Here is a 26,619-nt window from a genome sequence, read left to right as displayed (position 1 = left end):
TACAGAAATAACAACACACATCTGAATTACCAGATTCAAAATACTCTAATACTGTAATATGGTGATGTGTTAACCACTTAGGTCTAGTATAAAGGTTGAAAGACAAAAGAACTAAAGATAACTTATAGCTACAGTAATTTGTTAATGGATACATAATATAAAAATGTATATTGTGACATCAAAAACATGTGGCGGGGGATAATCGATAACAGGAGGAAAACTGGAAAATTTACAAATATGTGGAAATTAAACAACACACTTCTGAACAACAAATAGGTCAAAGTTGAAATTAAAGCAAGTCAAAAATATATTGAAGCAAATGAAAATAAGAACTCAACATACCCAAACCTATGGGATCCAGCAAAAGCAGTGCTAAGAGGAATGTTTATAGCAATAAATACCTGCATTTAGAAAAAAGAAAGCTCTCAAGCAAACTTAACTTTATACCTCAAGGAACTATAAAAATGAGAACAAACTAAGCCCAAAATTAGTAGAAGGAAGAAAATAACAAAGTAGAAATAAATGAAATAGAGACTAGAAAAAAATAGAAAATTTTAATCAAACTAAGGTTGGGTTTTTGAAAAGATAAACAAAACTGACAAACTTTTAGCTAGACCTACCAAGAAAAAAGAGAGAAGACTCAAATAAAATCAGAATGAAAAAGGAGACATTACAACTGATACCACAGAAATACAAAGGATCATAAGAGAGTATTATGAACAGTTATATGCCAACAAATTGGACAACCTAGAAGAAATGGATAAATTCCTAGAAATATACAACCTACCAAGTCTGAATCATGAAGAAATAGAAAATCTGAACAGACCAATAACAAGTAAGGAGATTGGATCAGCATTTAAATCCCCTCCAACAACGAAAAGCCTAGGACCAGATGGCTTCACAGGTGAATTTTGCTAAACATGTTAAAAATTAATGCCAATTCTTCTCAAACTCTTCAGAAAAACTGAAGAGGAGAGAACACCCCTAAACTCATTTTACAAGGCTAGCATTACCCTGATGCCAAAGCCAGATAAGGATATCACAAGAAAACTACAGGTAAATGTCCTTAATGAATATAGATGTAAAAATTCTCAATAAAATATTTGCAAACTGAGTTCAAGAGCACATTAAAAGGATCATACATCATGATCAAGGGAGATTTATCCCTGGAAGGCAAGGATGGTTCAACATATGCAAATCAATAAACATGATACACTACATTAATAGAAAGACAATAATCATACGATCACTCCAATAGATGCAGAAAAAGCATTTAACAAAATTCAACATCCTTCCATGATAAAAACTCTCAAAAAATTGGGTATAGAAGGAACATATCTCAACATCATAAAGGCCCACAGCAATAAATAATAAAGGCTGTTACCACTCTTGTTTGGAATACTACTGGAAGTCTTAGCTAGAGTAATTAGGCACAAGAAAAAAAAAAGGACATCTGAATCAGAAAGGAAGAAGTAAAATTGTCTCTGTGTGCTGATGGCATTATCTTGTATAGAGTAGTACAGTATAGAGCAAATTCCAGAATTCAAAAAACCCTTAGACCTAATAAACTATCCTAAAGTTTCAGGATACAAAATCAACCCACATAAATCTGTTGTGTTTCTATACACAAACAATGAACTATCTGAAAACAAAATTAAATAAAATATCCCATTTACAATAACATCTAAAATAATAAAATACTTAGAAATAAATTTAACCAATCTAGTTAAATATCTATACATCAAAAACAGATGCATATACCAATGGAACAGAATCAAGAGCCCAGAAATAAACCAACACATATATAGTCAACTAGTATTTGAAAAGAGAGCCAGGAATACTCAATGCGGTGAGGGATGCGGGAAATGGGGAGAAGTTGGTCAAAGGGCACAAACTTTCAGTTATAAGATGAGTAAGTTTCAGGGGTCCAATGCACAGCTTGATGACTAGAGTTAACAATATTGTATTGTGAAAGTTACTCTGAACGTAAAGCTTTAATGTTCTCACCATAAAAACAATTAAAAAATGGTAATTATGTGAAGTAAAGGATGTATTAACTAACCTTGTGTGGTAAACATTTCGCTATATGTGTAACAAATCATCACATTGTACGTCTTAAATTTACACAATATTACATGTCAATTACATCTCAGTAAAACTGGGGGAAAAAAGATGGCTTGGGGCAAAAGGCTCAGGAAGGGGCCCCTGAAAACGTGAGAGCATTGAAGTTGGCTTTATGTGATGTCAATAGGGGTGCTGACGGAATTAGAGGAATCAGACCTGCGTCCACACTAAACCCTCCTGGATTTATGCAGTGCTAGAATCCCCCCAAATGTTTGAGAAGTACAGACGGTAGAACTCCTCCAGTGCAACCTTCTCAATTTACTGATGAAGAGGCTGAGGCCCAGGGCATAGCTATTTAGTGTCAGACGGGACTTCCCAGTCTGAATTCTGGGCTTCCTCTCTCAATTCCCCACACTCCATTTCACCAGTAAACTCTTTAAGTTCGGCACATAATCAGCAGCCGTTATATGCCAGCCCTTGTGGTAGAGGGTGGTGATTCAAAGATGCATTTGAAGATTATGATCTAACTGGTGAGACAGAGAGCTTCAGAACTAATTGTTTTATACCAGATAAAATTTATTAATAGATTTTAATTATATGGGTAAGCGCCTAAATGAAAATGCTAAGTGGAAAAACAGGAAACAATTGTATATATGTTCTAATCTCATTGCTTAAAAAAAATAAATAAATAAAAACTTGAGAAATGCAATAAACCACTACTGACCCAAGTCTTATGGGACATGCTAAGACCTCGTGTTATAAATACTTGTGCACTTATTTGACCTTCCTTCCTTGAGGGCCAGCACCAAGTTTTTCAACTCATTTTTCTATCAGTGCCATCTTCCTTCAGACCTGCCACCCAGTAGAAGATCAGTAGATGTTGAATAAATGAAGTCCCCTTCGTTACGCAGCTCCCACCCCAAAGGAGCACCTCTCCTAAGGAGGAGAATAAAGAGAGTAAGAAAGGATGTGATTAGAATTTTGGTGGGTCTGAGGTGGGCAAACATCTTAAAGGAGGCTCGTCCAAAGTAGAGAAAGCCTACTAGCCTCAGGACAGACAGAAACTGACGCGCTCCCCCTGGAGGCCGCATGGGATGCTTACAGGGTGACCCAGATCCCAGCCCAAGGCAGGTCGCAGGTCTTCAGTTTGGATGTGGGCGCCTGCAGGAGCCTGAGACACAGGATTTGCCTTGTTGAGAGCGCGTCCCGGGCGGAGACAGGCTTGCGATGGGGTTGGGGAAACGCCCCTGGTTCTTCTAGACGCTGGGGTCTAAGAGCCGGGGGATTGGGACTCAAAGAAGCAGTCCCGAACACCCTCCCCAATCCATCCAAGCACACACTTGGGAGTATCTTCTTAACCTTATTTAAGGGATGCACGCTAGCACAGGGACAGACATCTCTTGTGAACCCACTCATGAATTTTTCCTAATGCTGGGGGCAGAGGCGCTGGGGTGAGAGGCTGCCCGGTCCGCCCCGCACCTCCTTGTAAACCCTCCCCAGATCCCCCTTCCTCCTCCCCGCCTGACCCCCTCCTCCTCTCCCTTCTCCTCCGACACCCCCTCCCTCCCGCGGCCGCCCCGGTCCCCGCCCCCTTTCCCCTCCCACCTCCGCGACGCTGCGCTCAGCTCGCCTCCATCCTCCCCGCAGTCTCAGCCGCGAGCTCCCGGCGACGCTGGCGGGCGGTGGCCGGGCGCCCAGGCTCTGACTCCGGCTTGTCCCGAGGCTCGAGGCAGCTGCACCCCTGCCCTCCTGCCTCGCCAGCGTCGGTGACTGCCTCGGGGGCACTTTGATTCGAGCAGGGCCGCGCCCCCGGGACCGAGTAACCTTCGCAGGTAAGGATGGAGACCCCCCCCCCACGCCCCCGGACAGGGCGAGACCCTAGAACCTGGAAGTTTCCCCCGAGAAAGGCAGGACCCACCCGGGGAGGGCTTCTTTGAAGGGCTCTAAAGATAGGGATCAAACTTAGCAGTTTTAAGTCATCAAAGAAGCTACTCTTCGAAATAGGCAATTCTTTGTGTCGGCCTCTGCACCGTTTAATATCAACAGTAAAATTGTTTGCATTGGAATATAAATGGAATTCTTTCTACTTAAGCACTACCAGAGGGGACCCTCTTTATTTTTATGATTATTAACAGATGCCATTGAAAAAAGGTGTAAAACGCATTCCTGGAAAGCCTCGTCTCCTTGAAAGCCTCTTTGGCAGAGTTACTATGAAAGCTAGGAATCTCTCGCTGTCTCATCAACCTGGCTGCACAGGTCAGCAAAAGGAGCAGCGCAAAACAGTTTTTAAGCGAGAAGATGAAATGAAATTGAAAAGTCTTGGACTTGCTTTAAAATACTCTAGGAAAAAAAAAGGTGGGGGAAGACAACTGAGTGAGACAAGATTGTCAAAATATTGGTAATTGTTGCCACGGGATGACGGGCATGTGGGGTTGTAATTTTCTACTTTCTAGCTTTCTCTCTACTTCGGAAATTTTCTATCATAAAAGTTTTTTGTTTTTGTTTTTGTTTTTTTTTTTTGCGGTACGCGGACCTCTCACTGTTGTGGCCTCTCCTGTTGTGGAGCACAGGCTCTGGACGCGCAGGCTCAGCGGCCATGGCTCACGGGCCCAGCCGCTCCGCGGCATGTGGGATCCTCCCGGACCGGGGCACGAACCCGTGTGCCCTGCATCGGGAGGCGGACTCTCAACCACTGCGCCACCAGGGAAGCCCTATCATAAAAGTTTTTGAAAAGTTGTAGAAACACTTCCTGCCTGATTCCTCTGACCTTTTTACACTGTCATTGATTCGAAAGGAGCTGCATATCCTGTCTAGGTGTTTTTTTTCCCTTCTATTAACTCTTCTCACTTCTGAAATTCTCATTTTATCCCAAGTGCATTTGTCTCCACAGAGAGTTATAAAAGTCATATGTTGCTGCCTGGAGAATTAGGCTTAGGATCTGGTATATAATTTAGAAGAGAGAAGGTTAAAATTCCAGCCAAATAAGACATCTAGGCTTGAAAGTAGTGTGTGAGCATCGTATGGAATTTTATGTTTATTAGGACATAACTAGAAGAGCTCCTTTAACGTGAGAAGAGGTTGGATGTGGATACTCTTCCTGTTTTTCCTCCAGACAGCTCGGAAACCTGCACACTTTTAAGAATCTTTTCCGTGTTTTCAAACGTGAGATTGTTTAGCCTCGTGCTTGGCACACAGAATGTGCATATTATGTTAAAGTAATCAATTGCTAATGTGAGTTAATTTCCCCTGCTGAGTTCATTACTTACCTTTCTCTGCCCAATGCTCAACTATCCAAGGCAAGCACATGGCATTTTAACAGCGGGATCAGACTCAGAATTTTGGAGGCTGAAGCTACTTCGCCTGGGTTAACTTTGCACATGAGAAATCTGAGATGAGAGATTGGAAACAGCAAAGTATGAACGTTATTATTTTATGACTTTGCTTAACTAATATGTTTTCAAAAGCTTCACAAGCTTTAACAGATGTTTGCTTAGCTAGAAACACAGTGATCATAAGATGCTTTAAAGCCTGAAGAGTAGCAAACCTAATACAGTTCCAGATATTCTTCGCTTTCAAAGGCCAACTTGCAAGATAAAACGTAAGTCAGGAGCCATACGCTGTGCATTTCCTATGTCAGTGGATGAGAGAGCCAGCAGAGGGTTCCCCTGGGGCTCCCTCAGTGCCATTCACCCCAAATCTGATTTACACACAACATATCCATTGCCCAAATTGAAATATACAGGTCCTGGAAAAATAGCTTAAAAAACAAAGGGAAGTTTTATTTTTTTATTATGATGAGAAACACAAGTTGTGGGTTACTGTAAAGTAATCAACTGTGTAACTTTACCATCTTCCTTTCCCTCCACTACTGCGAAACTTTTCAAGCAGACATTACTCTGTCTCATTCCTGAAACTAAACTTGAAGATAGTGCTATGGTATGATATTTTGAATAGCAATTGGCACATTGTCGATGAACTTCCTTGCCATTTATTTTCAGCATAGAACCAGTGGAGAGCTTACCCTTTGGAAGTGAATCATTAAGTAGTTGATAGACATGGGAAATATCTGACAGGCTGAAGATTTTTCTTCCTGTTGAAATGAACTGCAGCACATTTGGGGGACTGTTTAGCAGCGCCCGAGGTCATAGTGGAAGTGTGCTGGCACCACGATGGTTTTGGGAAACCACCTGCCAGACGTCTGGCTGTAGACAGCATCATCAGCCCTCAGCTCATCCGGTTGGGCTCTGTGGCCTGGAGGTGGGTTTTCTAAATGTGATCAGTTCTATGTGATAACCATCTAGTATATTATTAGCCAGTTAGACTTCTATCCCTCCCATGAATCCTACATGCTTTTAAAATAAATTCGATTTTGTACCTCAAGGAACGTAAACCATCTTAAGTGTGGGATCTTAGATTGGGCATCACCAGGCTAGCTTCGCCATCTAGTGGTAGAAATAGGGATAGCAGGCAAGTTCCTACCCACCTCCCCCCACCCCTCCACTCACCCGGGACTAGGGATTGAAGCGGCTCGAGGCTCAGTGATGAGTAAGTTAACTTGTGTTTTTTTTCATTTGTGATTTAATCTAGGACTTTAGAGCTAAAAGAGATCTTAGAAATTTTCTAGTGCAACTCGATGGCTAAGGAGGACTTATCACAGAGTTTCATAAGCAAGGAAAGAGGCTTATGAAATGATGCACAGCACTGCACTGTGTGTATTTGTCGAATAAACAACTTTATCTATCCTGTTCCAATTCTTGATTCTCCCTAGCAATACTGCTGCATGCTACAGGAATGTTTTATCACGATCTTCTGATTTTAGCTCTAAAGTTGTGTGTCTGTATAATTTTCCTAAAAATGAACATTTTCATTTATGTTTAAGTCTCTGAACCAAACGTTCTTTTCCCCCTTATATCACTCCCCACTACTTCTTTCTTTCCAAACATCCAGGGCAGACAGTTTTAAAAACTAGGTTTTTACTTTTCTAAGTATATTGCTATTGCTGCTGTAACAAATTACCAAAACCTTCGTGACTTAACCCAGTATCCTATAGTTCCGGAGGCCGGAAGTCCAGAGAGGGTCAGCAGGGTTGCCTTCTCCCCTGCAAGTTCCAGCAGAGAATGTCTCCCTACCTTTTCACGGTCTAGAGGCCACCCGCATTTTGTAGCTTGTGGTCCTGCCTGACTCTGACCTCTGCCTCCATCTTCACAGATCCTTCTCGTTCTTGACCCTCCCGCCTCCTTCTCAGAAGGATCCCTGTGATTACATTGGGCTCACCTGGGTAACCCGAGCTAATCTCCTCATCACACAATCCTTAACTAAATCACGTTTGCAAAGTCTCTTTTACCAAGTCAGGAACACAGTCACATATGACACATTAGGATGTGTCATAGTCACATCCTAATCTGGGGATTAGGATGTGTTACAGGCATAACTTGGAAATACTGTGGCTTCATTTCCAGACCACTGCAATAAAGCGACTATTGCAGCAAAGCGTCACGGGATTTGGGGGGTTTCCCAGTGCATATAAAAGTTACTGTAGTCTGCTAACTGTGCAATAGCATTATGTCTAAAAAAGGATGTATACAACAATTGAACACACACTTCGTTGCTAAAACATGCTAACCATCATCTGAGCTTCAGCAAGTCATAACCGTTTTGCTGGTGGAGGGTCTTGCCTCGATGCTGATGGCTGCTGACTGAGCAGGGCAGTGGCTGCTGAAGGCTGGGGCGGCCGTGGCAGTTTCTTAATAGTAAGACACTACTGAAGTTTGCTGCATCGATGGACTCTTCCTTGATGAACGATTTCTCTGTAGCATGCAATGCTGTTTGATAGCATTTCCCCCACAGAACTTCTTTCCTGAGCTGCTTTATCAACTAAGTTTATGTTACACTCTAAATCCTTTGTTGTCATTTCAACAATCTTCACAGCATCTTCCCCAGGAGTAGATTGCATCTCAAGAAACTACGTTCTTTGCTCACCCATAAGAAGGAACTCCTCATCTATTACAGTGTTATCATGAAATTGCAGTAATTCAGTCACATCTTCAGGCTCCACCTCTAATTCTAGTTCTCATGCTGTTTCCATGACACCTGCAGTTACCTCCTCTACTGAAGTCTTGAACCCCTCAAAGTCATCCATGAGAATCAACTTCTTCCACACTCATGTTAATGTTAATATTTTGACCTCTATGACTCATGAATGTTCTTAATGGCATCTACGATAGTGTCTTCTTTCCAAAAATTTTCAACTAACTTTGCCCAGATCCATCAGAAGAATTACTATCTGTGGCAGCTGTAGCTTTACGAAATGTATTTCTTAAATAATAAGACTTGAAAGTCAAAATGACTCCTGATCCATGGACTGCAGAACAGATGTTGTGTCAGCAGGCATGAAAACAACATGAATCTCATGGTAGATCTCCCTCAGAGCTCTTGGGTGACCAGGTGCATTGTCAGTGAGCAGTAATATATTTTTTTCTGGGTTAAGAGTCCATTTTAATTAGATTCAGTTACTTAGAATCAGTTCATCTCAAAACATTTGTGTATTATCAAAGAAAATATAGGGGCTTCCCTGGCGGTCCAGTGATTAAGAATCCACCTTCCAATGCAGGGGACGCAGGTTAGATCCTTGGTTGGGGAACTAAGATCCCACATGTGGCGGGTCAACTAAGCCCACGAGCCAAAAAAAAAAAATTTTTAAAAAAAGAAAATATAAATACAGTTCTCAAAATTCAAAATCAGTGAGCAGTCATATTTTGAAAGGATCTTTATTTCTGAGCAGTAGGTCTCGACAGTGGGCTTGAATATTCAGTAAACTATGTTGTAAAAAAATGTACTGTCATCCAGGTTTTGTTGTTCCATCGCTAGAGCACAGGCAGAGTAGATTTAGCATAATTCTTAAGGGCTAGAGAATTTTCAGGATGGTAAATGAGCGTTAGCTTCAGCTTAAAGTCACCAGCTGCATTAGCGCCTAACAAGAGGGTCAGCCTGTCTTTCAAAGCTCTGAAGCCAGGCACTGACTTCTTTCTAGTTGTGAAAGTCCAATAGCGTCTTCTTCCAATAGAAGGCTGTTTTATCTACGTTGGAAATCTGTTTAGTGTAGCCACCTTCATGAATTCTCTTAGCTAGACCCTCTGGAGAACTTGCTGCAGCTTCTACATCAGCACTTGCTGCGTCACCTGGCACTTTTATGTTATGAAGATGGCTTCTTTCCTTAAACCTCATGGACCAGCCTCTGCTGGCTTCAGATTTTTCTTCTGCAGCTTCCTCACTTCTCTCAGCCTTCAGAGAATTGAAGTGAGTTAGGGCCTTGCTCTGAATTAGGCTTTGGCCTAAAAGAATATGTGGCTGGTTTGATCTTCTCTCCAGACCATTGAAACCTTCTCCATTATCAGTAATAAGGCTCCTTTGCTTTCTTATCATTTGTGTGTTCACTGGAGTAGCTCTTTTTCTTTCCTTCAAGAACTTCTTTGCATTCACAACTTGGCTGACTGGTGCAGAAGCCTAGCTTTCAGCCTATCTCGGCTCTCCACATGCCTTCTTCATTTCTAGATTTTTTTTTTGCGGTACGCGGGCCTCTCACTGTTGTGGCCTCTCCCGTTGCGGAGCACAGGTTCCGGACGCACAGGCTCTGCAGGCCATGGCTCACGGGCCCAGCCGCTCCGCGGCATGTGGGATCCTCCCGGACCGGGGCACAAACCCGTGTCCCCTGCATCGGCAGGCGGACTCTCAACCACTGCGCCACCAGGGAAGCCCCCCATTTCTAGCTTTTGATTTAAAGTGAGAGACGTGCAACTCTTCCTTTCACTTGAATACTTAGAGGCCATTGTAGGGTTATTAATTAGCCTAATTTCAATACTGTTATGTCTCAGGGAACAGGGAGGCCCAATGAGAGGGAGAGAGATGGGGAGAGCGCCAGTCAGTGGAGCAGTCAGAACGCACACGATACTTAAGTTCACCCTCTTATATGGGTGTGGTTTGTGGCCCCCCCTGAAAAAATTACAATAATAACATCAAAGATCACCAATCACAGATCACCATAACAAATACAATAATAATGAAAAGGGATTACCAAAATGTGACACAGAGACACGAAGTGAGCAAATGCTCTTGGAAGAATGGTGCTGATAGACTGGCTCAACAAAGAGTTGCCACAAACCTTCTGTTTGTAAAAAATACATTATCTGTGAAGTGCAGTGAAGCACAATGAAACGACATCTGCCTGTACTTGGCGTACTACAGTGAATGAAATCCACAGCAGTCAGAGATACATGAAATCCCTTATAAATACCTACATAGCTTCTGACCCCTATTCTTTGATACTTCTAATAATCATTGCTGCCATTTGCTGAGGGCTTACTGTGCTCTGGGCACTGTATTTATAAATATATCATCCTAGTGTCTCACAAAAATACTCCAAAACATTATCCCTGTTTAACAAACGTAGAAAGTAATGTTTGGCGAGATTAAGTGACCTTCACAAACTCATACTGCTGAGAAGTTGCAAGTGGACTTCAGTTGGTTCGGCTTCAAAGCCCACTGACACCACCATCACTGAAACACCCCAGTTCTCACTGTCCCTCTTGGTCACATCACTAACACAATTACTTTCTCGTCATACTGATCCCACACTTTTTAGCCCAAATGTTGCCTCCATTTCAGTGCTCCAGTTAGTGACTGACATTCACTGGGGGCTTCAAGTGCACTGGGAACTGAACTTTATAAAATACCTATTCTCGGGCTTCGCTGGTGGCGCAGTGGTTGGGAGTCTGTCTGCCGATGCAGGGGACGCGGGTTCGTGCCCAGGTCCGGGAGGATCCCACATGCCGCGGAGTGGCTGGACCCGTGAGCCATGGCCACTGAACCTGTGCGTCTGGAGCCTGTGCTCCGCAACGGGAGAGGCCACAACAGTGAGAGGCCCGTGTACAGCAAAAATAAATAAATAAATAAAAAAAATAGATCTTAAAAAAAAAAATACCACCAGCAGTGGGCTTCCCTGGTGGCGCAGTGGTTCAGAATCCGCCTGCCGATGCAGGGGACATGGGTTCGTGCCCCGGTCCGGGAAGATCCCACATGCCGTGGAGCGGCTGGGCCCGTGAGCCATGGCCGCTGAGCCTGTGCGTCTGGAGCCTGTGCTCCGCAACGGGACAGGCCACAACAGTGAGAGGCCCGCGGACTGCAAAAAACAAAAACCCCAACCTATTCTCTGCATCTGCTCCCAATTTGCAAAAGTGACTCAAAGTTTGACAAGTGTTCTCCAAAACCTGACCCGTTTAATGCTCACTTCCCACCTGTCTGCTCACACTAGTAATGCTCCTTTCCTGCCCTGGCCTTTTGCCTAAGCCAGCAGTTCTCTCTGCAGATAAAGAGAGTATCTGGTCCAGACTGCAATGTCTACCTGTTGTGTGTCAGTCTTGACTGAGCAGGTGGAGGATGAAACTGGAGGAGGAGGGAGATAGCTGGAACGTGTTTTCACATTCGTGCACAGGTGTAAATGTAGGCAGTGATGCTGGGAGGGGTGAGTGGCTGGGATCATGAATGGCTAAATAAAGGACAGGCAAGTTGTCAAAAGTGGTTATGCGGTCATTTCTGGGTCCTAATATACATTAAGGTAGAAGTTGGCGTTAGCCCTGTGAGGTCATTGATCTGAGTGGTCCCTGACCCACATCAGCCCCCCAGAACGTGTTTGACAGAGTAATGCAAAATTATGTTCCAAGGCAGCATACAATACACATGAACTTGGGCAACTACTTCACTGTCCATTACAAGGGACCAGGTGAAAAGAATGGCCCAGGTAAGTGTGACTCTATCACCTGGTGCAGATTCTGGATGGTACATCAGCTCATGTTCATTTACAAGAAAAATAGTTCATTCAAAACATTTAATATAGCAAGGTCATCTAATCTTTCTTTCGTCTGCCTGACATAAGTTAAAATATAAACTTTAAAGGGTAACAAACCAAAAAACAAAAGAGAAACTGAGCCTGAGAATGTAATTATGCCATGCCATGGTAAAATTCTATACACTCTAGGAGACTCACTCAAAAAGTTAGGTTTTTCTTTCACTGTAAATCGCTCCCTTAGAGTAATTATTCTGACACTGACTGTTTCTTTTTAGGCTGAGGGTCTGTTGCAGTTCCAGAATTCTTAGGGTAGATTCAGGCTAAAAATAAGACATGGGAAGTGCAATTCAAGTGCTCTGTGGCTGGGTAATGTTTAATCACACTGAAGTTTAATAGCAATGAGAAAAACATATTACAAAGCCACAGATATTCATAGAAATGAGTAATTAGGAAAGCATTCATTTGAGAAGTCTCTAAAGTGAAGCTGTCCTTGAACAAAAAACAAAACAAAGAAAAACGGAGTTTGAGAGTGTGTCAGAAACTATCCTGAAATAAAAATGTCTGAGTGTAAAATTGACTTTCTAGAAAACTAAAAGTGCTATAACTTTGCCTTATATGATGAATTGTTTTAAAGTGATATTAATTCACCCACTAAGGTAGAATAATAACTATAAAAGAACTTATTATTGATTGTGTCTATGCTCTGGGCTCAGTGGTAATTCTTTGCATATATCAACTTATTTAATTCTCACAATTACATTATGAAGTTGAGATTACTCTTATCTTCACTTTGCAGATGAGGAAATGGAAACTTAATTGAACTTAATAAACTGCCCATATTCAGTTGCCTAATAAGTGGTAAAGATGAGACTTAACCCAAGTCTTCTTACTCCTTGGTCTGCCCTTGTAACCACTATGCTGGTAGAGATACCCAAATATTCTAAATACTATCAGCATTCACATTTCTAAGAAAGTATAAGCAAGCAACCAAACAAAAGCAACAGTAAATTATCTCTTGTAGTTACGGGTGGTCATTTCTGTGAATAGTACAGACCAGGCAGAAATGTGGACTAATATCTGCTTCATCAGTAAGAATTCATCTATAAATCCTGGTATTCTTGCTTCCCCCATAATTCTCTTCCCTTCCATTCGTCTCCATGGTCCAACCCATAATTAACTACGTGTACATTGACTCGTGGCGAGAGCCATGACTGCAACCTCACTTTTATTAACCAAAATTGGAATCTGAAGCCCCAAATCCAAGCCATCTGGAAAGTGACAGGGAAGGTCACAATTATAATGGAAGACAGGAAAAAGGAGGAGAATGAGGGAAGACATGGCGCATTAAAGCTTTCAAAATACTATAACTGCTCCACCAGCTGGGACTGTGTCTCTTTAGTTACTGCTTTTTGGATGACAGGAGTCTATAGAGGTATCCACTGAACCATGGCTTGCTCTATCAGCAAGAGCTATCATTTACGTTACGCTGACGTTTTACCACAAGGCAAATTTAGATTTCCCAAAAGGAAGTGTCCTGAGACATTTGTTCAGTTTGAAATTATAGGCTAAATTAGACAGGCTTACTAAATCCACGTCCTTTATTACTGTGATTCTGAGGTCATATGACAAGGCTCTGCCCTTCCCGTGCCCAAGGATCAATGTGGGCATGGCTTTTATTCCTGTGCTGCATTGCATCTGAGTCCCTCAAAGGGCACCAGACAGGGCTGTCCAGCTAACACTCTTGCATCATCTGTAGCATCTGTAGCTTCAGAGGCGTTTACATACAAGCCCACTGAATTTGAATCTTTTCAGAAGTATTATTAAATCACTTATAAAGTATGTGTTGTTTTCTATTAAAGGAGGAACCATTCAATATGAACAGTTGCTAACATAGTAAAAGAGCAAAGTTTAGAATGAATTTATTTTGTACACAGAGATGAAGCAGAGGTCCTTTGAAACCTGGTTAAGCAATCATCCCTGGAAAGTCTACCTTCTGGGAGGGGCTTAAGCTGCTATACCAGGACCTTGGCTGCTGAAGTGGTTCTGAAACTGTACTGAGTATCAGAATTGCCTGGAGGGCTGTGTACAACATGCCTAGCTGGGAACCCACACCCCTCCTGGAGAGTTTTGAACAGTAGGTCTGGGTTGGGCCCTGAGAATTAGCATTTTTAACAAGTTCCTAGGGGATGCTGACACTGCTGGTTTGGGGACTTCAACCTGGGAATCCCTTGATGTGACAGAGTTTATTTGGCCACTCACAAGCACAGAATCTTACTAACAAAATCTTACTAACAAAATCTTATTCAAAATTCATTTTGAATCCAAAGGCAGGAGAAAAACCAATTTCCCTGCTCAAAGCCGTCAGGCAGAAGGAGTTCCCCATTACTCACAGGAGGGTCAGCCTTTTTGTTCTATGTAGGTCTTCAGCTGATTGGATGAGGCCCACCCACATTAGGGAGAGCAACCTGCTTTACTCTATCTACCAATTCGAATGTTAATATCATCCAGAGACACCCTCCCAGACACACCCAGAATAATATCTGACCAAATATCTGGGCACCCTGTGGCCCAGTCAAGTTGACACATAAAACTAACCACTACATGGGACTTTCTTAAAAGTCTGACTACAGAATTAATGCACAGGGCACATGTTTTATTTGGTAAAGAGGAACTTCTAAATTTGAGATTCATATTCTAGGTCAATTATTTGTATAGCAAAATACCATCTGGTCTGTTATAATTTAATATTTGCATTCTACCTATCTAAATCCTAACTAGCTGAAAATTTGCAAGACTAAATTAAACAACACTGGAAAAAAAAAAACAACCCAAATCCGAAAAACAAAACCTAACTGTGGAAGCAATACCACAACACCAAGATTTTGACGTTCTCTCTTTTGCCTAGGAATGCCTTTCACACATTTATTACTGCACAGATCGTTATTACCAAGTGTTAAAATGTACAAAGTGATCCTGTGTATTTTTTAATGTGGGTAATTGGCTATTCTCAGTCTTTGCTGTAATCATATATTAAGTACATAATGAACAGCTGTTATCACATAGGGCTAAATAAAAAATCGATTTTTAAAACTTTTGTTTCCCACATCAAAAAACTCCCTTGGTTGAAATTTTGCTAAGGATCAAGTAGATAAAAAGATATGTATACATCTTTTTAAAATCATCTGTTATGGCCTGTTGATAAACTAAGAGGCAGCAAATAACTATGATTTTAGCTTCTTTTTTTTGGAAAGACATAACATTTCATCTTGGGAACCACCCAGTTAAACATACAATTTCAAGGTCTCAGGAGAGTTACTGAGTTGTTAGCCTTTGTCATTCCAATCCAATTAAATAAAATGGATGAAATACTCATTAAGAAAATTGCATAAAAAGGCAACAAAAGAAAATACTAAGTGGTTCAACAAACTCATTACTGATATAATTACTGCTTTGTGTAAAGTCAAATTTGCCATGGTAATGATCAGAAAATATTGTGACATGAGTGTGGATTTTTTTCTCAAGTATATTGTTTACTGATTTTTTGGACAATATCCATCAGTCTACAGAAGAATGCCCTGTCTCCAAAATAAAGTACAAGCTATTCAGCAAACAATACTAATATTAACCAGAACCACCATTACTTAGCATTCAACTGTGAGCAAATAGAAAAAAATGGAAATTGCAAAACTTCTACATAATTTTGCTGATGCCAAGTCATGGTAAAGATTATTCTAAACTTTCTTAACACGTTCCAGTGTATGATCATTCAAATTAATTGTCATGTTTTGATGAATAGATCATGTTTAAATAACAAAGAGGTTAATGTAGTATATGTTTTTGTTTTATCAAAAGAATGTTGTTAGTTTGTTAATAAAATTCTGTCCTTGTATATGGCGAAATGAACTCCGTTGTATCAAGAGATGCCCATATTCGGCTCTGAATCAGAGACAACTTCGGCTTTTCCTGCCAGCTCCCAGGATCTTATGGGTGTACCCTGCTTTGTGGGCCATTCCTGACATTCTTTATTAGCTTTCTTTTCTTTGATAAGCGAAGAAAGCTTATGAGAAAGCCTTGAGAGTGAAGGTACTGTAGGAATAATCTAACCTTGAACTGCCTCTGCTTTACACACAGTGCAAATCATGGGCTAAGCCTGGATGTTTTAACTATTAGTTAAAAACAACTTGGAACATAGCTTTCGAATTTCCAAACTGCTGCTCCAAAGAGTACTACTCCCCCTCTCTCACCAAGCAACAACTGACAAAAGTCAGTTCTAGGAACAGATGTACATCCCAGTGAACCTAGAGAAGCAGGAAATGAAGGCAAGAAGATGTAAACAATAGAAGAGGTATTATACAATTTAAACAGTTTTCAGATGAGAGACCCAGGATGAAAGGGACTATATTTCATCATGATCATGTTCCCCCAAGTAGCGAATTCATAACCATCGCCTGTGCTCCATAAATTCTTACAATTTTAATATAAAGTAAAATGCCACTATAAAGTATTTTTGCGTGGTGCTTTGCTTAGGTGGTGGTTCCAAGCACAACTTTGTTTTAAAAAAGTACAGGGTACATTTTTCTTATTTTCGGATAAAAGGGCCTGTGCTGTGTATTTTCTTTTTATGATCAGGGGTTCTGCTTGTGAAAATCAAAGCAGGTCAATAGCAGAGGAGCCCATTTATTTACTTCTAAAATCTCTACTGAATATTTTAGAATATTATCCTATGATTTTAATTGCACCATCAATCAGCTTGGTCTGCAAGCCGTGATTAAGGGAAATTCATTGTATTCCAGTGAATGCTTTTTTTGAGCTCTGTGCTAGCCATTTACATTCTAGAGATGAGGAATTTATGATCCCTGCTTTTATTAAGAAGCTGAGTTCAGGGAAAGGGCCGGACATCTGCTGTTATCTTTATTTCTAAATCATCTGGAGATAAGGTTGTAGGACACCTTGGAAGGAAGATGGTGTGGCTTATGCAACAGAGGACCCCAGTTTGCCACCCCTTCTTATTCTCCCATGTGTTGGGTTGAAAGAGGGGAGAAAGAGGGGGAGATGGCAGATGGGGGTAGGATGCACGGGGATTAGGGCTGGTGGAGGGCGGTCTGAGTGAAAACAGTTACTGATTTTGGACGTCTGTATGAGCCTACTTAGTAGGGTGTTTATCTAATCTCAGTAAAATCTAAGTACAGTGAGAACATGGGCTCCTATTTGTGGTGAAGCTACCTTTAGGACCCAAGACCAAAATGAATGATAAGTAACATATTTTAAAAGAAACCATCATAAAGCCTCTCTTTCTATTTTAAAGGACAACATAGAAGAACAAAATGGAAACGACGCTATTTTGGTTGATACTTTCCACCCTTGGGTGGACTCTCATCGATGCATCTGAAATGGAACGGGATTTCACATGGCACTTGAGAAAAATACCCCGGCTTGTCCGTGAAAGGACCTTCCATCTCACCAGCCCCACCTTTGAAGCAGACGCTAAGATGGCGTTAAATCAAGCGTGTGGCATCGAATGCCAGAAAGGACTCCCGGCTCCCAACCTTTCTGACCTGGAAGACTCTCTCTCATATGAGACTGTCTTTGAGAACGGCACCCGAACCTTGACCAGAGTGAAAGTTCAAGGTTGGGTCCCTGAGCCACATGAAAATCTCACTGCCCAGGGAGCACCTGTGAGGAGAAAGAGACAGGTGTACGGCACTGACAGCAGGTTCAGCATCTTGGACAAGAGATTCTTAACCAATTTCCCTTTCAATACGGCCGTGAAGCTCTCCACGGGCTGCAGTGGTATCCTCATCTCCCCCAACCACGTCCTAACAGCAGCCCATTGTGTCCACGACGGAAACGACTACATCAAAGGCAGCAAAAAGCTAAGGGTAGGGTTGTTGAAGATGAGAAATAAAGGTAGTGGCAAGAAACATAGAGGTTCTAGGAGGAACAGGAGGGAAGCAAGGGGTGGTGCTGGAAGAGAGGGTAGCAGAGAGAACCTGAAGGAGAGCGCCAAGGCCGGGAGAAGGAGAAAGGAATCTGCTCGGGGTCAGAGAGCCGCTGACGGGATGCCCTCCTTCCAGTGGACCCGGGTCAAGAACACCCACATCCCCAAAGGCTGGGCTAGAGGAGGGAGGGGAGATGCGACCTTGGATTATGACTACGCCCTTCTGGAGCTGAAGCGTGCTCACAAAAAGAAATACATGGAGCTGGGCATCAGTCCCACCGTCAAGAAGCTGCCCGGCGGAATGATCCACTTCTCAGGATTTGATCACGACAGGGCAGATCAGTTAGTCTACCGGTTTTGCAGCGTGTCCGATGAATCCAATGATCTTCTCTATCAATACTGCGATGCCGAGTCGGGCTCCACTGGCTCTGGGGTCTATCTGCGTCTGAAAGATCCGGACAAAAAGAGATGGAAACGCAAAATCATTGCGGTCTATTCCGGCCACCAGTGGGTGGACATAAACGGAGTACAGAAGGACTACAACGTGGCCGTGCGCATCACGCCCCTCAAGTACGCCCAGATCTGCCTCTGGATGCACGGGGATGATGCCAGTTGCACCTACGGCTAACGGATCCCTGAAACGAGGTTGTGGATGACCTACATCGCAGATTACTGATTACTGATTACTGATTACTCTAGTAAAGATCACTTCATAGGTTCTGCTTGGACTTGAACCCTATCCATAGTATTTCAACGTGTTTATTTTTTCAAAATTAGGAGCTTTTCATACATTTTTAAAAGGTGTAGGTACGTATCCTACAATTAGATGGACACTTCAATGCCAAGTATATATTCTTCTTTACATGGTGATAAGTTCATGGGTGGGAAAATTTTTGTTTCTTTCTGCCTTGTTAAAGATTAGACACTCTTTAAAATTTCAAGCTGGTATCATAAATAATATGTGATTTCTCAATGGACTAACTCTCAGGGTCCTACTCTAAGAAGAGGCCAATAGGGTGCCGGTTGTGTATTCAATGTGAAACTGCATATACAGAGGTGGACGACTAGAATCAAGTTTGAGACAGTTATAACACAGTTTGTACTACTCTGAGGTAGACCCATTCAGCTCATGCCCTCCATGTTTATATTGTGTTTCCATTGGGTCTGAGAAACTTTAGGTTTTTTTTTTTTTTTTTTTTTTTTGCGGTACGCAGGCCTCTCACTGTTGTGGTCTCTCCCGTTGCGGAGCACAGGCTCCGGACGCGCAGGCTCAGCGGCCATGGCTCACGGGCCCAGCCGCTCCGCGGCACGTGGGATCCTCCCGGGCCAGGGCACGAACCCGTGTCCCCTGCCTCGGCAGGCGGACCCCCAACCACTGCGCCACCAGGGAAGCCCTCTTTTTTTTTTTTTTTAAGAATTACAATGAACAGCAAGCTTTATAAACAAAACTATTAACAGTTTTACTGCTTTAAAAAAATACCAACTGAAGTGTTATTATTTATGGGAGAACTACTTTGTTCTATGAAATAAATCTAATTTAAAAACAGGGAAACTGAGACTTTTAAGATCTCAAGTTTTTATTTAACTAGTATTCAGAATATGGACTTTTCAAGTATGCGTAGGAAGACAGTTCCAAAGTTAATAAATGATCAGGTGTTGAAAGCCACATCATTTTATACAGCTACACAGTCTCCTACGAATGAGGTGTTACAGTTTGAGACAAGGAATTCTATCGTCTTTTTAAGAGAAAGCCTTTCTTCCCCTTGACAAAGTTCGCTTTTCTTAATAGGGCCACAGACATATTATTTTGGTGAATTCTCTGATTAGCGATTTTGGATATGTCCCTTTAACAAAGTGAATATAATTTATGAATATAATTTTTAAAAGAAAGTTCTGATCGTTTTCATTCGGGACCAAGGCGGTGCACACACTGGGGCCATCATGGCAGCCTCAGCAGACAGAGTCCAGTGGCTGCCCTGGGGCAAAACACAGAGTAGACACTCAATACATATTTCTTGAATGATCAGATATTTGCTGAATGGTTGTACAAGCGGTTTAGTTCAGGCCATTATGTTTAAAGGGTTTTAGTGATTTGTAATTGAGTGCACTATAAAATTCAGGAGTTGCAGACCTTATTTCTGGGCTGCTCTTCCTGGTAGTGTCTAGGGTACACGCTCTTCTCTTGGGACACACCCAAGTCATTGATTCTGCCTGAGTTCCAATTTATTTTACTTGTTATTATTTTCCGTAATAAGGGGAAGTTATACCCTTGACTAGTATGCAAAGAAATACATGATTAGATTATGTTAAAAAGTGATTTTGTAAATGGTGTTGAAAATAGCTGAAATTTAGCACAAGTTATATTCTTTTATAATGTGAATCTGTTAAAAATCATTCAATAAAAATTTTAAAAATAAATCAACTATCACTCTTACTGTATTTGTATATATGTTTTACATACAAGGTTTTAGCAAGTATTAACTGTTTATTTTTAAAAAATGATTCTACTTAATTCTAAGCACATTTTGCTGGGAAGTATTTTATCACTGGTGGTAGTGGAATAGGGCTATTGTCTCCAAAACTTTGATCAAATCTTTTTTGGGGAAACATCTATATGATCACTGGGACTAAAAATGTTCCAAGGTGAATTTTGCACTCTTGCAAACACACATGCATTCTTCATCTTAGTTTCTTAGACAATAAGTCCTGGGTTTGAGTCAGTTTGGAGGAATTTATGGTGCTTACTGTCAACAGTTTGGTTCTTAAGGTTAAGTTCTGAATATACATGATTTCCTTAAAATCACTGTATAATATACTTCTCAAAAATATAAAATTTTAGCTCATTTTATTGGCAGAGGTTTGATTCTCTCATTTTCTTCTCTTTCCCAAGAGAATCATGGATCTCATATGACCTATTTAGGACCACTAAAATGTACTACATTACTCAGAAAGTTTTACTTCACATACTTCTTCTGTTATGCTTATCAGATTTGAAATAGAAAATTAATTTCAATCCTCTTAGCTAAACAAATATACCCCCACACACATATGTTGTCTACTGTGTGTAAAGGATGATACTGACTTATTGCTTAGAAAGACTTATCAATGGGTGAATTTAAAGAACTATTTATAAAACAACTGAAACTTAGAATTATGTTTTTTTCTTTACCTAAATAATACATTTCATTTTATTTATGTTTTTTCTTGCTTAAATCAATAACTGTGTGGGCAGAAGAGACATTTTTCCTTTTTTGATATGTTTCTGGTTAAATCCCACATATTCACTTTGAAAAAGATTTAAATATATGTATGACCAAGATCAGAGTTGTGCACAAATCATTACCTTTTTGTTTTTTCAGCTTCAAAACAATCTTTTTAATAAACTGATTTTTCTAGCTTTCTTCAATGGCCAAATCATAAAGTTCAGAGATATTTAGGATATTTGGTCTAATTGGTGGTGAAATCATGTTGTCATTATATGGGGTCAGTGTATAGGCAGATTCACAATTCTTTATCGATTTGCCATTCAACTAAGGGGAAAAAAATCACCCTCAGATTTTTTTTTTCTAAATAAAATCTAGGAGGGCAATCCCCTATCTACTTCTTTCTGTATTTAACAACTGGCAGTTTGATCCAGTTAGTGAAACTGTCTAGAGCATGGTGGCCACAATAACTTGTGATCCCAGTCTAGGCTAGTTTGCTTTACCCACAGTCCAGGTAATTCTTAATCAGCTTGGGATGCCATAACAAAATACCATAGACCGGGTGGCTTAAACAACAGAAAATTATTTCTCACAGTTCTGGAGGCTGGGAAGTCCAGCAAGGTAGGTTTCATTCTGAGGTCTCTGATCTTGGCTTGTAGGTGGCTGCCATCTTGCTTGAGCACACATGACCTCTTCTTTGTGTGCTCTCAGAGAGAGAGAGAGAGAGAGAGAGAGAGAGAGAGAGAGAGAACAAGCTCTTTGGTGTCTCTTCTTACAAGGGCACTAATCCCAGCATGAGGGCCCCACCCTCATGACCTCATCTAACCCTAATTACCTCCCTAAGGCCCCATCGCCCAATAGTATTGCATCGGGGGTAGGGCTTCAACACATGAATTTTGGGGGGACTCAAACACTCAGTCCATAACAAGTGTCTATTCTAAACCCATAAGTTGCAACTTGGGCCAGGCCCAGGGAACTCATAAAATAAAGCAGTCAGCAGGGGAACGAGGCAATGGGGTATGAATGGAAGCCCAGGCCAACTAATCTCCTTCTCCTCATTTTCGTGATCATTATCTCAAGTGCTTATACCTGGCACAGAGGAGGTGATAAATACATGCTTAAAAATAACACCCAGAATTCCTTGAGGCTTACTCTTTCAGGGCATTATCTACTCCGTGCTGCATGATAAGGCTCCAAAATATTATACTAGAGGTATTATCTTAGCCACATATTGTATATACCACATGTTCAAATAATGGGGACGTTTATTTGTAATGAGAATTTTAATATCAGAATATTGTAGCATGGCATAGGAATCAGACATTTGCCATGTTCCCGACTGGTTTGGGTATTTCTGATAAAAATGCCTTCAAACTGAGGAGTGCCAGGATCCTGTAGTTATGCCTCATCCCCTGCTCTGCCGTGTAAATATTTTTTTTAAACATCTTTATTGGAGTATAATTGCTTTACAATGTCGTGTTAGTTTCTGTTGTCCAACAAAGTGAGTCAGCTATACATATACATATATCCCCATATCTCCTCCCTCCCACCCTCCCTATCCCACCCCTCTAGGTCATCACAAACCATAGAGCTGATCTCCCTGTGCTATGCAGCTGCTTCCCACTAGCCATCCATTGTACATTTGGTAGTGTATATATGTCGATGCTACTCTCTCACTTCGTCCCAGCTTCCGCTTCCCCCATGCCAGGTAAATATTTAATCAGATAATCTCTGCTTCAAAACTTGCCTCTGAAGTCTTTCATTTCAGCAATATTTTAAAATTTCCAATAACATGTTAAAATTCATTCACTTTTCTCAAGCCCCGGGGACAAGTAGTCTGCTTAGAATGTCTACTTTAATCCAGATTGCAGTCACTGTGACCATATGATCCATTATTGCCTTCCAGTGTGGTTTTACCAAACTGAGACAATATGATCACATTTTAATCTATATTTGTAAATGTTTTACTAGTAGCAAAACTGACATTTATGCTTTTGAAATCCTCTGTGTATGCATTCATATACTGAAATGTGTATAGTATATACTCTCACACGTGGCACAGATGAGAGCAAAACTCTGGAAACTGTTCACACAAGTGAATACAGATGAGTTTGGAAAGTTCCTTTAGCCTTTTGCTCAGCGTAACGACTACTCATGTTCTTTACTCGTCTCTGTATTTTACATTCAACTTCATCAGTGATTTGTAATATACCATACGATTATCATCTCATTTACCCAGAATTTCCCTTGCTGGTAAGTACAAGTATCCAAAATATAGCAAAAATATTAAGCCCCAGGTATTATCCTCTGATAACCGAAATGGATGACATGAAATGACTTTTACTCTAGAAATAATCTTAAGTTTGGTTATCTCATTTCCTAAACTATACTTGAAAGCAGCTGTCAAGGCAAGTCTAGATCAGTCCCCAAACGTGACAGCCTGAGAGAGAAGATGCAGACAAACTACTAAACGACTAAAACAACAAAAACCAGTTATTAAAAACTACAAAATTACAGTTGTTTAGAGCTGCTGAGTTTCGGTGCTAGTAGCTATGCGACCCATACTAGCTTGTGAAAGCCTACCGATGTATGTTATGTTCACAATGCTGGCTGAATAATTGATATAAAATTTAGTTATGGTCAGTATGAGTTTTGTAAGGTGTTACAGAACATTTTTCATAAAAAAGCTTAACATACATTTTTTAAAGCTTTGTTAAAAGAAGAGAAAAACATCAGCGGTCTACAGAATCGACTTGCTTCTGTACCAAATGAAATTCTAATCTCGAAAGTCAAGAAAAAAATCTTTCCCAGATGTTTTATTATACCCCCAAATCCTTAACCATTAAAATATTGGTGATTTTGACTGTTAATGAGTGTATTGAAAGTTGAGAATTAGCCATACAGCTGCACCCAGTTTATGCAAACACATCACACAGGTACAGCAACTCTGGTGTATTGGAGAAAATTCAGGACGTGGAATACAATAGCTTTAATTGTCTAATCCTAGTAGACTGCCCTGAGTGAAATAAATGGTCACCAAATATAATATGCTGATAATTGTAATTAGTATTATAAAATGATAGAAATTACCTCCTATAATTGAAAGAAAGATTGGAAGTTCCTAAGGGCAGAGATCAGCAATCAATCATCCCTGAAGAACTAGTGTGAGGGTGAGTGTGTGCTGGTGCATGTTTTGGGAGGATTGGGGTGTTGCAACTCTTGTTCTCTGAAACTGTCAGTTTCCCCTTCCCACGACTATGTTACTCTTAAACCTCCAGCTTCCTGGGGTTTAGCCAACAACACAAGGTTTTTCTAAGAACTGCCTATTAAGGAACTACTCTCTTCTCAGCTAGATAAGCCCTCCAGGGGCTTTCCAAGAGTAATCCTTAGATGACTGAGGCGTCTGGAAAATGAGAAGAAGTCCCTTTCTGTTCTAAGCATGTTCCGCTCTTCTCTTAACTGACAGGAGTAAAAACTGCAATTCTGCGTTCCTTAAGATTTAAACTACAGCTACCGACCCAGATACCAGATCACAAAACAACATCGATCTCAGCATACAGGAGAAAAGAACAGACTAGTATACAGTACTGAGATCTGAGAGGACACATTCATTTTTTTCCCTCAAAACTCCTTTAAGTTGCTCAGTTGTTGGAAAAAATTGCAGTAACAATCTTAGAAGATTCACCTTTTAAACTTTTCAACAGTTTTTCTTTACAGTGTCTATAAAAGTGCCGTTTAATTATGTTTTTCTTTTAAAAATCAGAGTGGGCTTGGTGCCAAGATTCTACTGCCAAACAAAACTACCACTTTATCAAGCAACTGTCTAAAGATAAAAGCGTGTTGTTTCTAAGACAGAACCAAATTTAGTATTCTGCCACTGTACTTGGAGCATTTACTTTAAAAGGCTCTCTTTGTGGCCTGGGAAAATAAGCAACATCATTGTACCCACCCAATGGGCAGTGGTGCCACTTCCTGTAGATGGTACGTGGCTGATGTGGCTCCGTGGACAGATGTCCTGGGCACGCATTGGTCCAGCATCTTTCCTGCACAGAGCCGCCAAACGAAAGCTTGGTTTTTGGTGGAAGCTAATGTATCATAATGCCATGGGGACCACCTTGTTATGACTAGGACCTACATGTCTCAATTTTTAGACTAGATGAGACAAAATACTCTCCGTGTCTTTCCTATTTTGAAGACTTCAGAAATTTTCTCTTTTGCTGGAATTATCTAGAACGTTCAAATAGAGCTATGCCCTGTGAGTCCACCAGATTTATGACCTTTCAGTGGTTTCCAAAGTTGGTTGCTCATCAGAATGACCTAGGGAATTATTTTAGAAAGATTGTCTCCAGGGCCCCACTGAGATCTACCTTGCAGCCCCTAAGAGTGAGGCCCAGAAACCTGTATTTGATAAAGCTCTCCAAGGAACTATGATGTTCATGATTTAGCTTAATTTGGGAACCACCATGAAAACCTATCTTCCCTAAATTAATTGTTCTTCCAGCTCCTACACTTTCCTTCTGTGCACAATTATGTGTGTCTTTTTCTCCCCAATAAAATGTTTTCTCAGTTTTACCTATCTTTATATTTTTTCCTGTAAACTATCTTAAGTACTTTGGTAAGGAAAGTGGTGGTAAAACTATCAGACACATAGATGGTATTCTTTTCAGTATTTTTATAAAGCGGAAACACATTTTAGCAATAACATTGTCAAATTCTGTTTTATGATGGCAAGAAATGAGTCAAATTTACAGAACTCCTGAACATAGGCAATCATTTTACAATCAGGGACAAAATCCAATTTTACTTGTTTCCTGGAAATGAGATAATTTTTTTTAATTCATGATCTGCTTTACACTATAGGTTAGATCAAATCACTATAGTTCAGTGAACATTTATTTAGTCCAATCTTAGGCACATAGGATACAGAGTTAAGTACTAGATTCTACCCTTCTTTAAAAAATTCATAATATAGTAAGGAAGTCAGACACATGTTTAAAAAATAGTGTGAAAAAGGTGAAGCAAGTACAAGGTGCTGAAGGAACACATTTGAGAAGCATCAGCTCTATCGGGGTGGGCAGATGTGATGAAAAGAAAGGCTTCCTAGAGGAGGTGATACCTCAGTTGGGTTTTGAAGGATGCGTTCAAGTTTGCCAGCCTATCAGGGGGGAGCTTGGGGGAGTGGAGGCCACCCACAGGAGATGAAACAGCCTGTGCAAAGGTATGGAAGTGTGACACTGTCCTGTGTGTTTAGGATGCAGTGTTGGGGGTTGCTGCCATGAGAGGTTAGCTCCTGCTAGTGGTGAGGAATGGCAAGAAATGAGGCTCCAAACTAGACTTTTAGCCTTGAATAGACGTTTGACTTGAATGTCATGCTAGAGAGCTTGGACTTCAACCTTTACATTCAGGTTTTGAGGTCAGGGAAAAGTCATGTCATCAGATGAGAATTTTGACAGGGAAACCTGGCCAACCATGTAGGCTGAATTGGGGTGAGTTTGGGTGGGGATTAGACTAGAGGCAAAGAGCCCAGTAAAGAGCTACTGTCCTAAGAAAGTGGCCACAGAAATGGCAGGAGA

At 41.0% G+C, this 26,619-nt stretch overlaps 1 protein-coding gene across 1 annotated transcript; it reads left to right on the top strand.

Annotated features, from left to right (window-relative positions):
• The first annotated feature begins 3,715 nt into the window (after window positions 1–3,715).
• On the top strand, window positions 3,716–19,107 carry PRSS35 (serine protease 35). The gene is made up of 2 exons (XM_027091451.1): window positions 3,716–3,896; window positions 17,211–19,107. Exon 2 carries the CDS (start codon window positions 17,230–17,232, stop codon window positions 18,469–18,471), a length of 1,242 nt encoding a protein of 413 aa, XP_026947252.1. The 5' UTR covers window positions 3,716–3,896; window positions 17,211–17,229; the 3' UTR covers window positions 18,472–19,107.
• Window positions 19,108–26,619: the final 7,512 nt, after the last annotated feature.

This window comes from Aethalodelphis obliquidens, unplaced genomic scaffold, assembly GCF_003676395.1.
Source record: "Aethalodelphis obliquidens isolate GAN/ISIS:26980383/991018 unplaced genomic scaffold, ASM367639v1 scaffold3, whole genome shotgun sequence".
In the NCBI taxonomy this organism is placed as follows: domain Eukaryota; kingdom Metazoa; phylum Chordata; class Mammalia; order Artiodactyla; family Delphinidae; genus Aethalodelphis; species Aethalodelphis obliquidens.
This window is presented reverse-complemented; position numbering and strand designations above follow the sequence as displayed.

What these genes read in the sequence shown, in the direction of transcription:
- PRSS35 (XM_027091451.1), top strand. Translation starts at nt 17,230, where the DNA reads ATGGAAACGACGCTATTTTGGTTGATACTTTCCACCCTTGGGTGGACT.